Below are 12,932 nucleotides of genomic sequence, written 5' to 3'. Positions count from 1 at the left end.
CTATCAGATGGACAAGCACAATATGTCGGTCTTATTCGACAATGGCAAAGTCACTGTCACATCCAAGGCAAACGTACAAGTGGTGGCTCAAGGTGTCGAGGAGCATGGGCTATATCGGCTCAACACTTTGTTGGTGCACGGGAACCATGGCAGATCCAAATTATGGCATAAGCGGTTCGGTCACGTCAACTATGGCACTCTCACCGAGATGCAGAAAACAAAGATGGTGGATGGACTTCCACCGATTGCAGGCAATGTCTGCAGGGCTTGCGTGGAAGGCAAGCAACATAGGGACAAATTCCCACAGGAGGCCTCATCACGAGCCAAGAAGTAGCTCGAGTTTGTTCACGCCGACATCTGCGGCCCAATGTCAACAAATTCATTAGCAGGTTCGCGGTATTCTCTTTTACTAGTGGATGATTTCAGTCGCATGATGTGGTATTCTGCCTGGCCAAGAAATCTCAGGTTTTTGAGAAATTCAAAGACTGGAAGGCCCACGTAGAGAAGGAGAGCGGGGAGGTAATCAAAGCCTTCCACACCAACAAAAAGGGAGAGCACTTCTACCGAGTTCAATGGATTCTACAAGAAGCACGAGATTAAGAGACAGCTCACTACAGCTCGCACATCTCAACAGAATGGAGTTGCTGAGAGGAAGCACAGGACCATCACAAAGATAGGGTTGACCATGTTGCGAGGGAGGAATCTCTCGAAAGCCTACTGGGGTGAAGCCGTGAACACTGCGACTGCCATTCACATCCTCAACAGAACCAAGACCAAGGTTGTTGATGACAAGACTCCATATGAAGCTTACTACGGTAAGAAGCCCACCATATCTCATTTAAGGGTTTTCGGTTCTAAAGCATTTATGCATGTGCATAAAGATGAGCGGGATTAAGAGACAGCTCGCTACAACTCGCACATCTCAGCAGAATGGAGTTGCTGAGAGGAAGCACAGGACCATCACAAAGACAAGGTTGACCATGTTGCGAGGAAGGAATCTCTCGAAAGCCTACTGGGGTGAAGCCGTGAACATTGCCACTGCCGTTCACATCCTCAACAGAACCAAGACCAAGGTGGTTGATGACAAGACTCCATATGAAGCTTACTATGGCAAGAAGCCCACCATATCTCATTTAAGGGTTTTCGGTTCTAAAGCATTTATGCATGTGCATAAAGATGAGCAGACAAAGCTTGATCTCCATAGCCGGAGCTATTTCTTTGTGGGATACAGTGAAGAGTCCAAGGCCTATCGCCTATTTGACCCGAAAAAGAAGATCCTTATCAGCAGTCATTACTATATTGACACTGGTGGGGAGTTTGCTTTACCTCACCAATACCCGACAAGATATTTCCTACGCAGTTGGATTGCTCTGTCAGTTCTCCACCACACCGAAGAAGGCTCATTGGGACCCAGGTATGAGGGTGCTAAGGTACTTGAAGGGTACCTGCACCTACGGCATCACTTATACGAGAGGCATTGAGTTGGGAGGTTTCTGTGATAGTGATTGGGCAGGTGACATTGACACCCGGAGATGGACCTCTAGATATTGTTTCTACTCATCAGAGCTGTGTCATTGCTGAGTAAGAAACAACCTACTGTCGCCCTTTCATCTACAGAGACGGAGTACAAGGCTGCCTGTACAGTGGCATGTGAAGAATTGTTGCTCAAGTGGATCTTGGAGGACATGAATGTGGCCCAAGAAGATGCAACTGTGGTTATGTGCAACACAACCCCGTTTTTCATGCATGGACGAAGCACATCAAGGTCCACTACAACTTTGTTTGAGAACTCATTGATGAAGAAGTCATAGAGTTGATATACTGCCCGACCAACGACGACATCTCAGATGTCTTCACAAAGGCGCTTCCCAAGGAGTAGATGGAACACCTCATTTGACGCATGGGGATCGGCCCACGGTTGTGTCATTGAGAGGGGGGGTTAGAAAAGTTAGTGCCCCACCTGTGAGCCCCCGTTTTAAGGGGACAAGGGGGGAGGGGACTGTAGGGGGGCAGGGGAGCAGAGGACCTGGAAACCACAACAAAGTTGGAAGGATGGCATAAAATCATATCTAGGGAGGCAAACAAAAGATCAAACCTTATGGACATAAGACGTACTATAAATGCACATGATTCCCCTTACCACCAATGTTGTACCTAAAGAGATTTGCAATGGAATCTTATGGTGAGTCTTTTACCTCAGGTATAGGAGCACACCAAGAGTCTTCGCTTCACCAACCGGGCATTCAACCTTCGGTATTTCCTATCACGAATTAGTAGCCAGTAAGCTTCGTCAATCAATCAGTATTGTATCGGAGGTCTTCTAGTATCTCTCATGCACGATTCAACTGAATGTCTATAACATTGGCCGGTTGTTTTGCTTCGATTCCTCAATCAATCCAGTGTGCTCGACACTTTCGTCTACATCTCTTGGATCTGCAGCCACATTAGCACTCTTCATCCCTAGGTCTAATGGGCTCGTTCCTTCTCATGCTTTAGCATGCTAAGTCATCTCCCAATTCAAAAGCGGTTACGAAGTCACCTGCCTACCACCTACAAACCTTTTGAGAGGCCGTTTGTATTCCTCTTGAGATGGATTGAGGCTCTCCTTCAATGATAATAATTTTAACGGCACCTCCCGTTTCACAGTAATGACAACATTTCCCTTCCAGGCATTGTTCCACTCTTCCGTTACGTTTGGAGAAGCACAGTTTACGCCACGGTTTCGCTCTTGAAGCTCTCACTGCTGCAGCTGCCAATTCCAAAGCATTCAAGGCTACTCTGGCATCCCATCAGCAGTGCCGGTAAGAAACTGAATAGACTCGTCATCGGCCTTTATTCGCTTGACAAGAGGATCATCAACAAAAGAGGCCAGCACTCCCCACTCAATGTTGGAAAGAAAGTGGTTGCAGACTTTGGGATCATAGAGAAGCCTAATCAAAACTTTCAGCACATTCTCAAGGGGAAGCTCTTTCAAAGACCTGCCAAGCTGCACAAAGATACGATTCAAAAGCTATCACACCATGCTCCCAACTTAGAAAATCCCCCAAGCCTTTGCCACTAGCATCTGCCTCCACAATGAACGGCCATGAGAGGTCTTCAAAACGTATATGCACCTTCATTTGACCATAAACTCCAAGGATTATTTTTTGTGGAAGTTTCTCAGTGGAGGTCTGCATCCCTCTTCACAAACCCGACCATCTGGCACACTTATGCACACACCCTCTATGACATGCCCAACCAGCCTACACCAAACCTTCCACAACTACCTCGCCCTACCTCTTACTCATTGTTCTGATAATAAACACGCAACTCTCAGGTTACACAATGGCCGAACCAAAGACCATGAGGGTTATGCATTAAGTACATTGCACATGGGTTTAGTACCCTAGCCCCGATCTTGGCAAAGCTATTTAACGTACTGGTCTGCATGGGTTTCCCCCATAGCTAGACTCTTAACACCATTATCCTTATCTATAAGGCAAGGGATCCCATGAGCTCGAAAAAATACAAGACCATCATTTATTGGACATGTTATGTCCAAGATTTATGCGTCAAGACTTGACGCTCCAGCTAGTCGGTTTGCCGAGTGTGAGCTATGGGGCAAGCAGGGTTTCGGGCAGATCATGCTACGTTTGACCATCTCTTCACGTTGAACATTGTCACTGAGAAGTCTCAAGCATGGAAGCATGCCACTTTTAGAAGGCATTTATTGGACATGTTATGTCCAAGATTTATGCGTCAAGACTTGACGCTCCAGCTAGTCAGTTTGCGGAGTGTGAGCTATGGGGCAAGTAGAGTTTCGGGCAGATCATGCTACGTCTGACCATCTCTTCACGTTGAACATTGTCACTGAGGAGTCTCAAGCATGGAAGCATGCCACTTTTAGAAGGCATGTAAGATGGCCAACATTTCATGATCATAAACATGATAGGTGAGCTCTTTAGCATCAACTTTCTTGCTTCAAAAGCTATCACACCATGCTCCCAACTTAGAAAATCCCCCAAGCCTTTGCCACTAGCATCTGCCTCCACAATGAACGGCCATGAGAGGTCTTCAAAACGTATATGCACCTTCATTTGACCATAAACTCCAAGGATTATTTTTTGTGAAAGTTTCTCAGTGGAGGTCTGCATCCCTCCACACAAACCCGACCATCTAGCACACTTCACACACCCTCTATGACATGCCCAACCAGCCTACACCAAACCTTCCACAGCTACCTCGACCTACCTCTTGCTCACTATTCTGATAATAAATACGCAACTCTCAGGTTACACAATGGTTGAACCAAAGACCATGAGGGGTTATGCATTGAGTACAATGCACATGGGCTTGGTACCCTAGCCCCGATCTTGGCAAAGCTATTTAACGTAGTGGTCTGCATGGGTTTCCCCCATAGCTGGACTCTTAGCACCATTAGCCTGATCCATAAGGCAAGGGATCCCATGAGCTTGAAAAAATACAAGACCATCATTTATTGGACATGTTATGTCCAAGATTTATGCATCAAGACTTGACACTCGGGCTACTCGGTTTGCGAAGTGTGAGCTATGGGGCAAGCAGGGTTTCGGGCAGATCATGCTACGTTTGACCATCTCTTCACGTTGAGCGTTGTCACTGAGAAGAGTCTCAAGCATGGAAGCAAGGAGTTTGATGTTGCTTTGTCGATTCCAGCAAAGTCTTTGTACAGTACCACAAGCCTAACTATTCAGGTGACTCCTTCATCTAGGGTACAGCTAGGACATCTTTTGGGTTGCCCCAAAACAGCTGACTGAAACAACCAACCCCCCAATCTCCTTGATTCTGCCTGTTTCCAGGCCCTTTCCTTGGCCAAACAGCCAGTCACAATTCCGCCCTTGGCAGCCCCGCCTTCATGCTGGACCTGTTCCAGCCCTAATTCTCCCCCATACAGATCCGTACACAGGAACCTTCTGTCCCGGCACCTTTCTAGTCCTCCATGTGCAGTCTATTCATCATCCACCTGCTCCAATGTTCCACGCAGGCTGACAGATGCACTGTGAGTCTGTTCAGGATCACATACCAGCCTGTACCAGTGCTGGACACCGACCAGATCATGCCACTTAGCATCGTGGCAATTCCAAGTAGAACTCCATGTCCTGCTGTTCCTCTGAATCTGTCCCAGATCTCTCCGGGAAGCCAGGTACATTTCCACCTTTTTTTCTGTGTGCGCATGCTGCCCACATGTATGACAGCCCATGTGCTGCCCACGTGGCAGCCTAGTTTTCCATGTCAGATCAGCCCATGTGGTAGGATGAAACACTTCCCACATGGCATCTTACCACCCTTGGTCCAACTCCACCATGCACTCCTCATTGGGGGCTCACAAATGGGGAGGTGACCATTTATACTCCAACATACCTTGCTGAAATAATCTGCCCTTTGGAGCTGTCAAACCCTGCAACACCACTGTTTTGCCTTTATGTGCAAAGTGTAGAGTCATGTCATTCAAGTCAATACTAAACTCTCACAAGGATTTCATTCAATCGTATCCTAAGACAATGTCAATCGACCCGTTTATGCATAATCATAATCATGAGAGCTCCGATCCGTGCACCCTGGCAGCAATGCTTGCTAATCATATGCTGTCCATTAGCACCCTCCACTCTCAGCCCATGGTCAATCTCTGTGTGGCAACAAGCCCCACCTTCCGCAAGGTCTTGGTGTTGATGAAAGTGTGTGCTCCCGCTGTCCACGAGCATATGAACATGTTGGAAATAGGTCTCACTCAGATCTCAGCTCATACAACACTCAGAAACCTCTTGATTGATGATCAACATATACTATAAAACCTCACTGGAACAGCACGAGAGAGAGAGAGAGAGAGAGAGAGAGAGAGAAAACTCAGACTATATCTTCCACAGAGTGTGGGATAAACAAGCTCCAGATGCTGTCCAAAACTGCTGAGTATTGCAGAGAGTTCCTCCCTCAAAGAACGCTGCCCATGGGTAAAGGCTTCAATTCAGTGGATGAGGAAAGAAGGGGGGATAGGACCCCTTTTATAGCCCAGGGGCTGGGGCAAATCAGCCGACCAGAAGGGGCCGACTCAGCCCCTTCAGCGGACTTGGGCAGCATCCCTATGGGGAGCCCTGCAGTCAGCTATTTGACCGACCAACCAGGCCCAAGTCTGAGGCTACATAAGGCCCTGCTGTAGGGCCTTTTCTGCCCTACAGCCAGCCTTGATCCAGACCTCTTTGGATGCAGTGGTGCCTACCCTTCCCCTACAATCTACTGCCCTTTTGTCCCCTCAAATCGGGGGCTCACAAGTGGGGTCAGTGATTCCTAACACCCCCTCTCAATGACACAACTATGGGCGGATTCTCATGCGTCGAATGAGGTGCTCCATCTGCTCCCTGGGGAGTGCCTTCATGAAGACGTCTGAGATGTTGTCAGCGGTCAGATAGTACATCAGCTCTCATACAAAGTGGTAGTGAACTTCGATATGCTTCGTCCGTGCATGGAATACAAGGTTCTTGGTGATGGCTATGCAACCCTGGTTGTCGTAGATGATCACCGTCACATCCTCCTGAGTCACATCCATGTCCTCCAGGATCCACCTGAGCCACAACGTCTCGCATGCTGCTGCAGTGCACGCAGCCCTGTACTCTGCCTACGTCGATGAAAGAGCAATAGAAGGTTGTTTCTTGCTTAGCCATGAGATGGCCCCTGATGCAAGTATGAAACAGTACCCTATAGTAGATCTTCTGGTGTCACCATCACCTGCCCAATCACTATCACAAAATCCACCTAGCTCAACGCCTTTACTGTATGTAATGCCATAGGTGCATGTACCCTTCAAGTACCTCAGCACCCTCATGCCTACATCCCAATGGGCCTTCCTGGGTTTGGCAGAGAACTGACAGAGTAGCCCTAATGTTGCAAAGGAGATATCTGGCCTGGTGTTGGTGAGATAAAGTAAAGTCCCCACCATCCGTCGACACCGTGATGCATCAACTGGCTGAGAAGTATCATGGATGCTCAGCTTCAGAACAACCTCCATGAGAGTGATTGCTACCTTGCAGTCTTCCATCTGAAACCGTTTCAATAACTCCCTCCAATATTTCTCCGAGAGATGAGTATGCTGCTCTTCTCCTGCTCGACTGCGATCCCAAGAAAGTAGTGAAGAATCCCCAGATTATCATCTCAAACTCCTCCATGAGAAGTCTCTTGACTTGAAAAATCTTCTTCGAGCTTTAAGGATAAGATAATCCGCGTACAGGATAAGTACCAGCCGTAACCCCCTCTCAGTGAAGAGATAGAGGTTTGCCTCAGATGGACTCTGCTGTAGCCAGATCTTCAAGAACTTGTCTATCCCCTGGTACCATGCCCTTGGGGCCTATTCCAGCCCGTACAACGCCTTCTTTAACTTGCATACCTTGGATGTGGACCCTAGAACCTAAAAGCCTGGTGGTTGATCCACGTACACCTCCTCCTCCAGGATTCCGTTCAAGAATGCGGACTTCACATCAATCTGAAAGATAAGCCAACTTTGATGAGCAGCCAAGGCAATAACAGTGCGTATCGTCACCATCCTGGCTGTGGAGGCGAAGGTCTCATCAAAGTCAAGTCCCTCTGACTGTGCGTAGCCTTTCTCCACCAATCGAGCTTTGTATTTGTCCAAGCTCCCATCAAACTGAAACTCTGGTACACCCATTTGGTACCAATTACCTTCCGCTTGGTCGACTTGTCCACCAAATCCCAAGTGTCATTCTTCATAATGCCGTCCATCTCTGCTTGCATAGCATCCTACCATTCTGGGATATCCCTCGCTTCCTCAAAGGATCTAGGCTCCTCAAGCTGAGCCACCATAGCAAAGTTCACGGAGGGAGTCTTCATGTTACGTTGAGACCGCCGCACTCCGAGATTTCTCTCGGGGATGTCAGTGACCCGTGAGTCTGCTAAAGTCTTCAAATACTACTGATGTACCTTCTGCTCTGACGAAGGTGCCTTTGCTGAAGATGCCTTTGGAGCCGGCACTGAGACATCATGCTCCTCCTCCTCAGGCTCTTTAGTCGTCTCCACCTCCTTGATGGTGACCTTGGGTGGGGGTAATGTCGCAAGTTCCTAAACCTCTTCTGCAGTCTAGGGCTGTGACTCTTCGAAGATCACATCCCTGCTGATAAGGATCTGCTTCTTCACAGGGTCGTAAAGGCAATAATCTTCACTGCATCCCACAAAGATACATCTTCTGCTATGGGAATCAAGCTTCATCCACTCATCTTTATGCACATGAATAAATGAATTGGAACCGAAAATCCATAAATGAGATATGGTCGGTTTCTTACCATAGTAAGCTTCATATGGAATCTCATCATCTACAGCCTTGGTCTTGGTTCTGTTGAGGATGTGAACGGCATAGTTCATGGCTTCACCCCAGTAAGCTTTCGAAAGATTTGTCCCTCGCAAACATGATCAAACATGTCTCTGTGACGGTCCTGTGCTTTCGCTCAGCAACTCCATTCTGCTGAGATGTGCGAGCTGTAGTAAGTTGTCGCTTGATCCTGTGCTTCTTGCAAAATCCATTGAACTCCGTAGAAGTGAATTCCCCACCTTTGTCTATGCAGAAGGCTTTGACTGCCGCCCCGCTCTCCTTTTCTACCTGGTCCTTCCATTCTTTGAATTTCTCATAAGCCTGAGAATTCTTGGCCAGGTAGTATATCCAAGTCTCAACTGAAATCATCCACAAATAAAAGAGAATACCACGAACCTGCGACTGAATTTGTTGACATCGGGCCACAAATGTCTGAATGAACCAACTCCAGAAGCTTCTTGGCCCGTGATGAGGCCTCCTGTGGAAACTTGTCCCTGTGTTGTTTGCCCTCCAAGCAAGCCCTACAACGATCATTGTCTACAATTGGTGGAAGTCCATCCCCATCTTGGACTTTTTCATCTTGGCCAAAGTGCGACAATTGACGTGACCGAACAGCTCATGCGATAATTTGGATCTGCCATGATCCCCGTGCACCAACAAAGCGTTGAGCCGATACAACCCATGCTCCTCGACACCATAAGCCACCACCTTTCCATTTGCCTTGGATGTGACAATGACTTTGCCGTCATCGAATGGGACCGACATGTTGTGTTTGTCCATCTGGCTGACAGAAAAAAGATTCTTGCACAAAGTCGGTACATAGAGTACACCGGAAATCAGCTTCTCGTTTCTTGAAATCAGCTCCTCACCACCTTGACTTTCGTCAGATGGTCATGAATGTTGTCTCCCTCACTCATATCCAGATTGTATAACTGATGCTGGAGATTGAGCATCCGAGACATGTTATTTGTTTCGTACAGATCCTTCACGATGGCCCACGCCTCTACAAACGTCTCCGCCATCTAAATGTGGGGAATTACTGCATCTGCCGTCATCCCTATCAGCATGGCTAGGGCTTGGGCATCTCTCTTGTCCCATGCTGCGAGATCGTCCGCATCTACTAGAATCAAAATTCTTTCTTTTTTGTCCACAACATGCTCCAGCCTCTCTGCAACACCCGTCACAAGCTTCTGGAGTTTCTGGGCCAAGAGATGGCTCAAGATCTTCACCTTCCATATGGGATAGTTAGTCCCATCCAACTTCCCAGACTCACCAAAGTTAGGTATGAATGAAGAAGGAAGATGAGAAGAGGAGGAGGAAGGACGAGCATGGGATGAAGACGCTATAGATTGATCCTTCTCTTCCATCTTCACTGTAATAGCAAACAGCAAACTGAAAAATGGACTTGCAGTAGAGAACTTGACCACGCAACAAACCTGAGTGTCGATTGGAGTCACCTTCTTGCTGAGGAACTGCTTTCTAGAGCTGGAAACCTTGCTTTGACACCATGTTGGAAATAGGAGGATAGAATCTCACCTCACTCCGATCTCAGCTCATACAACACTCAGAAACCTCTTGATAGATGATCACACATATACCATAAAACCTCGCTGGAACAGAACATAATAGAGAGAGACAAAACTCAGACTATGCTCTTCCACAAAGTGTGGGATAAACAAGCTCCAGATGAGCACAAAGTAGCCAGCAAGGATGCGGTCCAAAACTGCTGAGTAATGCAGAGAACTCCTCCCTCAAAGAATGCTGCCCATGGGTATAGGCTTCAGTTCAGTGGGAGGAAAGAAGGGGGGATAGGACCCCCTTTTATAGCCTAGGGGCTGGAGCAAATCAGCCAACTGAAGGGGCCGACTCAGCCCCTTCAGCTGACCTGGGCAGCATCCCTATGGGAAGCCCTGCAGTCGGCTATTTAGCCGACCAACCAGGCCCAAGTCTGGGCCTATATAAGGCCCGGCTGTAGGGCTTTTTCTGCCCTACAGCCAACCCTGATCCAGGCCTCTTTGGAGCCCCTAGTGTAGGCCCCTTTTGATGCAGTGGTGCCTACCCTGCCCCCTACAATCCACTGCCCCTTTGTCCCCTCAAATCGTGGGCTCACAAGTGGGGTCAGTGATTTCTAACAGAATCCCACCCTATATGTCACCTCTCAATCTGAATGTCTCGGCGTTTTGGGGCATTTCTTTTTTTGTATTATGTCTTAAAAGACATAAGAAAACCACCTGAAGTTTGAATTACAACTGGTTCAACTAGTATAGTCGATAAACCAAAAGGCTTGGGGCATTTCCATCAGCATCATTCTGTGCATGGAATGGCATAGCAACATGATGCCCGACAAAAGCAGCTCTAGGACTATGACATGGAACATCCTTGTTGGACTGAACCCTGTGTATGGGATGGGCATGCCCTCCGAGCCACGATCAAAGGGAAGCTCTCTAGCATCTGGAATACTTCCAGACTTGTTTGGTCCACCTGACTCCTCGTGAGTCACGTCAAGGATCTCCTCATCATCAATGATCTCTATGCATCATGGCTGTCCAAATTATCCCCGTGCTAGGGTACAAGCTATTTGCCTTTGTATGATAATGTATGTGTGGCAACTTGGTTTAATCTGCTAGCCAGGTTGCTGGCCACAACAGTAGGAACATAACCTGAAGCATGAAGGACATTGCCTCAACGAACTGTGCATGTATATTAACAGATGCACGAGACAAGGGCCGTGTAGGAATGTCAGTGCCACTAGTGGGTGCTCCCACTCTGGAAGACGCTTGCTCATGCTGAACAGCCTCAAATGGTGGATCACTCCCCCTCAAAACGAGGCACATGCTTGGGTGCCATGCTGAGCTGTCAATGGAAAATCAAAGCCCAAATGTGGATAGATCCCTGCAGGAATATCCCAATCAGACAAACACAACTGCCCCAAAATATCAATGGAGAGGCTCAAGAGAATGGTTGACGCAGTGGCGGTGAAATAGTGCCTAGATAGGCCTGATCGTGGTCATGAAAAATCATAAAATGGTTTTTTTTTGGGAGCAACTAAGTCAGCTAAGACAGATAGGATGCTGAGGACTGTTAGGACGTTTAAACTATGACCACTAGGTCACTTAGGACTAAAAAGACACCTCTACCCACCTTGAGTTAACCCTAGCTAATCTATCTTGAACTAGAAGGGTGAGCGGTTAAAAAAGGACACTTTTATCACAAAGAGCCTGCCTGGACGGCAATGCCAACAAATTACAAAGTACAACTTTGTTGAGGTACGGTACAACGTCAAACAGGGCTGACTGGGAGTACAATCGTCTGCTTGTACCATGAATACTGATGTTTCAGGTAATACTCCCACTTGTACAACCCTTCCTCCTTTGTCCATCTTTCTATTTATCAGGTAATGTGGAGCTGGACTAAGTGGGAGAGACGACATATGCACTGCTTAAACATTAGAATGGATGACAACAAGCCAGGGAATTAATTCAGTGACGCCATATCAGATGCCTCGCTACCTCCATGTACAAAGGAGACCGGGCTTTGTCCTCGTCCATCTTTAAAGCACCTGGTGCAATTTTAAGGGTGATACAGGGACAGCCAAGGGATAGGAATTTTTGCACGCATGGGTATTTTTGCAATGATGAGAAATATCAAAGATATGCAAAGTCTGTGGAACACCTTCCACTATGACGATGGTTTTTATTTTAGCACATTCATTCACCTCTAGCCCAATGCTCCAACATGAGCTAAGCATCGCACGAAGTAGCTATGACAAAGACTAGCGTATTCGAGAGTGTCAGAATTACAAAAGGAAAAGTGAGGCTAACGAAATCGAATGTATCGCCAACCAATAGGAAAATCGCAGCCCATCAAGCATCGGCCGATACAATCATGAAAATTCAAAACCCATCGTTCACAGCAGGAGTGCTACCTCAATAGCTCGGTCAAGAGCCTCAGATCCAACAGGATGGGGACCCAAACCCGCCAGCACCTTGACATGTCTATACGCTGTCTCCTCGGAGAAGCCTCTCTTGCCCGCGTCCACAGCAGACAGAGGCTTAGGCAACTTCAGAATTTGAAAGTAATAGACAAACCATGAAGCCTGAAGGATGACAATCAACAGAGCTACCCAAAGGAAGGCAGCATCTGTGGAGCTTCTTTTGCGTGGAGCGGGAGCGGCTGCTTCTGGTTGCTGCACAGAAGTGTTCTGAGCCTGAGGTGCGTCCGATTGGCGTCCACGACGACGAATTCGTGGACGTATCAAGGCTTCGTTTGTCATGCTGCACAGCCGTGTGTGTGCGATGATATGAACTTTCAAGTTTCAACTGAGCTGGTTGAATTGAGCTCGTGCTCAACGGTCAACTCCTTGTACGGGGTTGTGATTTTTTGGTGAGCTTTTTGTCATGAGCTTTTTTTCAATTTTCATGAATATTGCGAGTTTTTCATTCACCTCTGAGAGAGAGGGGGGGGGGGAGCTCATGGAGTCGAGTGGGTTGAAAGTTTGGGTTGTGGTTGCAGTTAAGAGGAGAGGGGGGGGAGGGGAGATAAAGGAAAGGGGGAGGGACGGGTGCATGGGTAAGGTGGCATGGAGAAGGGAGGGGAGGGGAGT

The 12,932-nt window shown here is 47.7% G+C and overlaps 1 protein-coding gene across 1 annotated transcript in view; it reads right to left on the bottom strand.

The window, feature by feature from the left end:
* The window catches only part of LOC147899620 (Zn-dependent exopeptidases superfamily protein), a 221,303-nt gene extending 208,612 nt beyond the window's left edge, over positions 1–12,691 (bottom strand). The window contains exon 1 of the mRNA XM_087378001.1: positions 12,255–12,691. Within this exon, the coding sequence (XP_087234127.1) occupies positions 12,255–12,602 (348 nt within the window). The 5' untranslated portion in view covers positions 12,603–12,691. The remainder of the gene's footprint in view (positions 1–12,254) is intronic.
* Positions 12,692–12,932: the final 241 nt, after the last annotated feature.

Source organism: Dipteris shenzhenensis, chromosome 8, assembly GCF_047967505.1.
Source record: "Dipteris shenzhenensis isolate YYH24624 ecotype China chromosome 8, Dip_SZ_1.0, whole genome shotgun sequence".
Classification (NCBI taxonomy): Eukaryota; Viridiplantae; Streptophyta; class Polypodiopsida; order Gleicheniales; family Dipteridaceae; genus Dipteris; species Dipteris shenzhenensis.
Note: the sequence above shows the minus strand (reverse complement) of the source record. Positions and strands in the feature narration are given on the sequence as shown.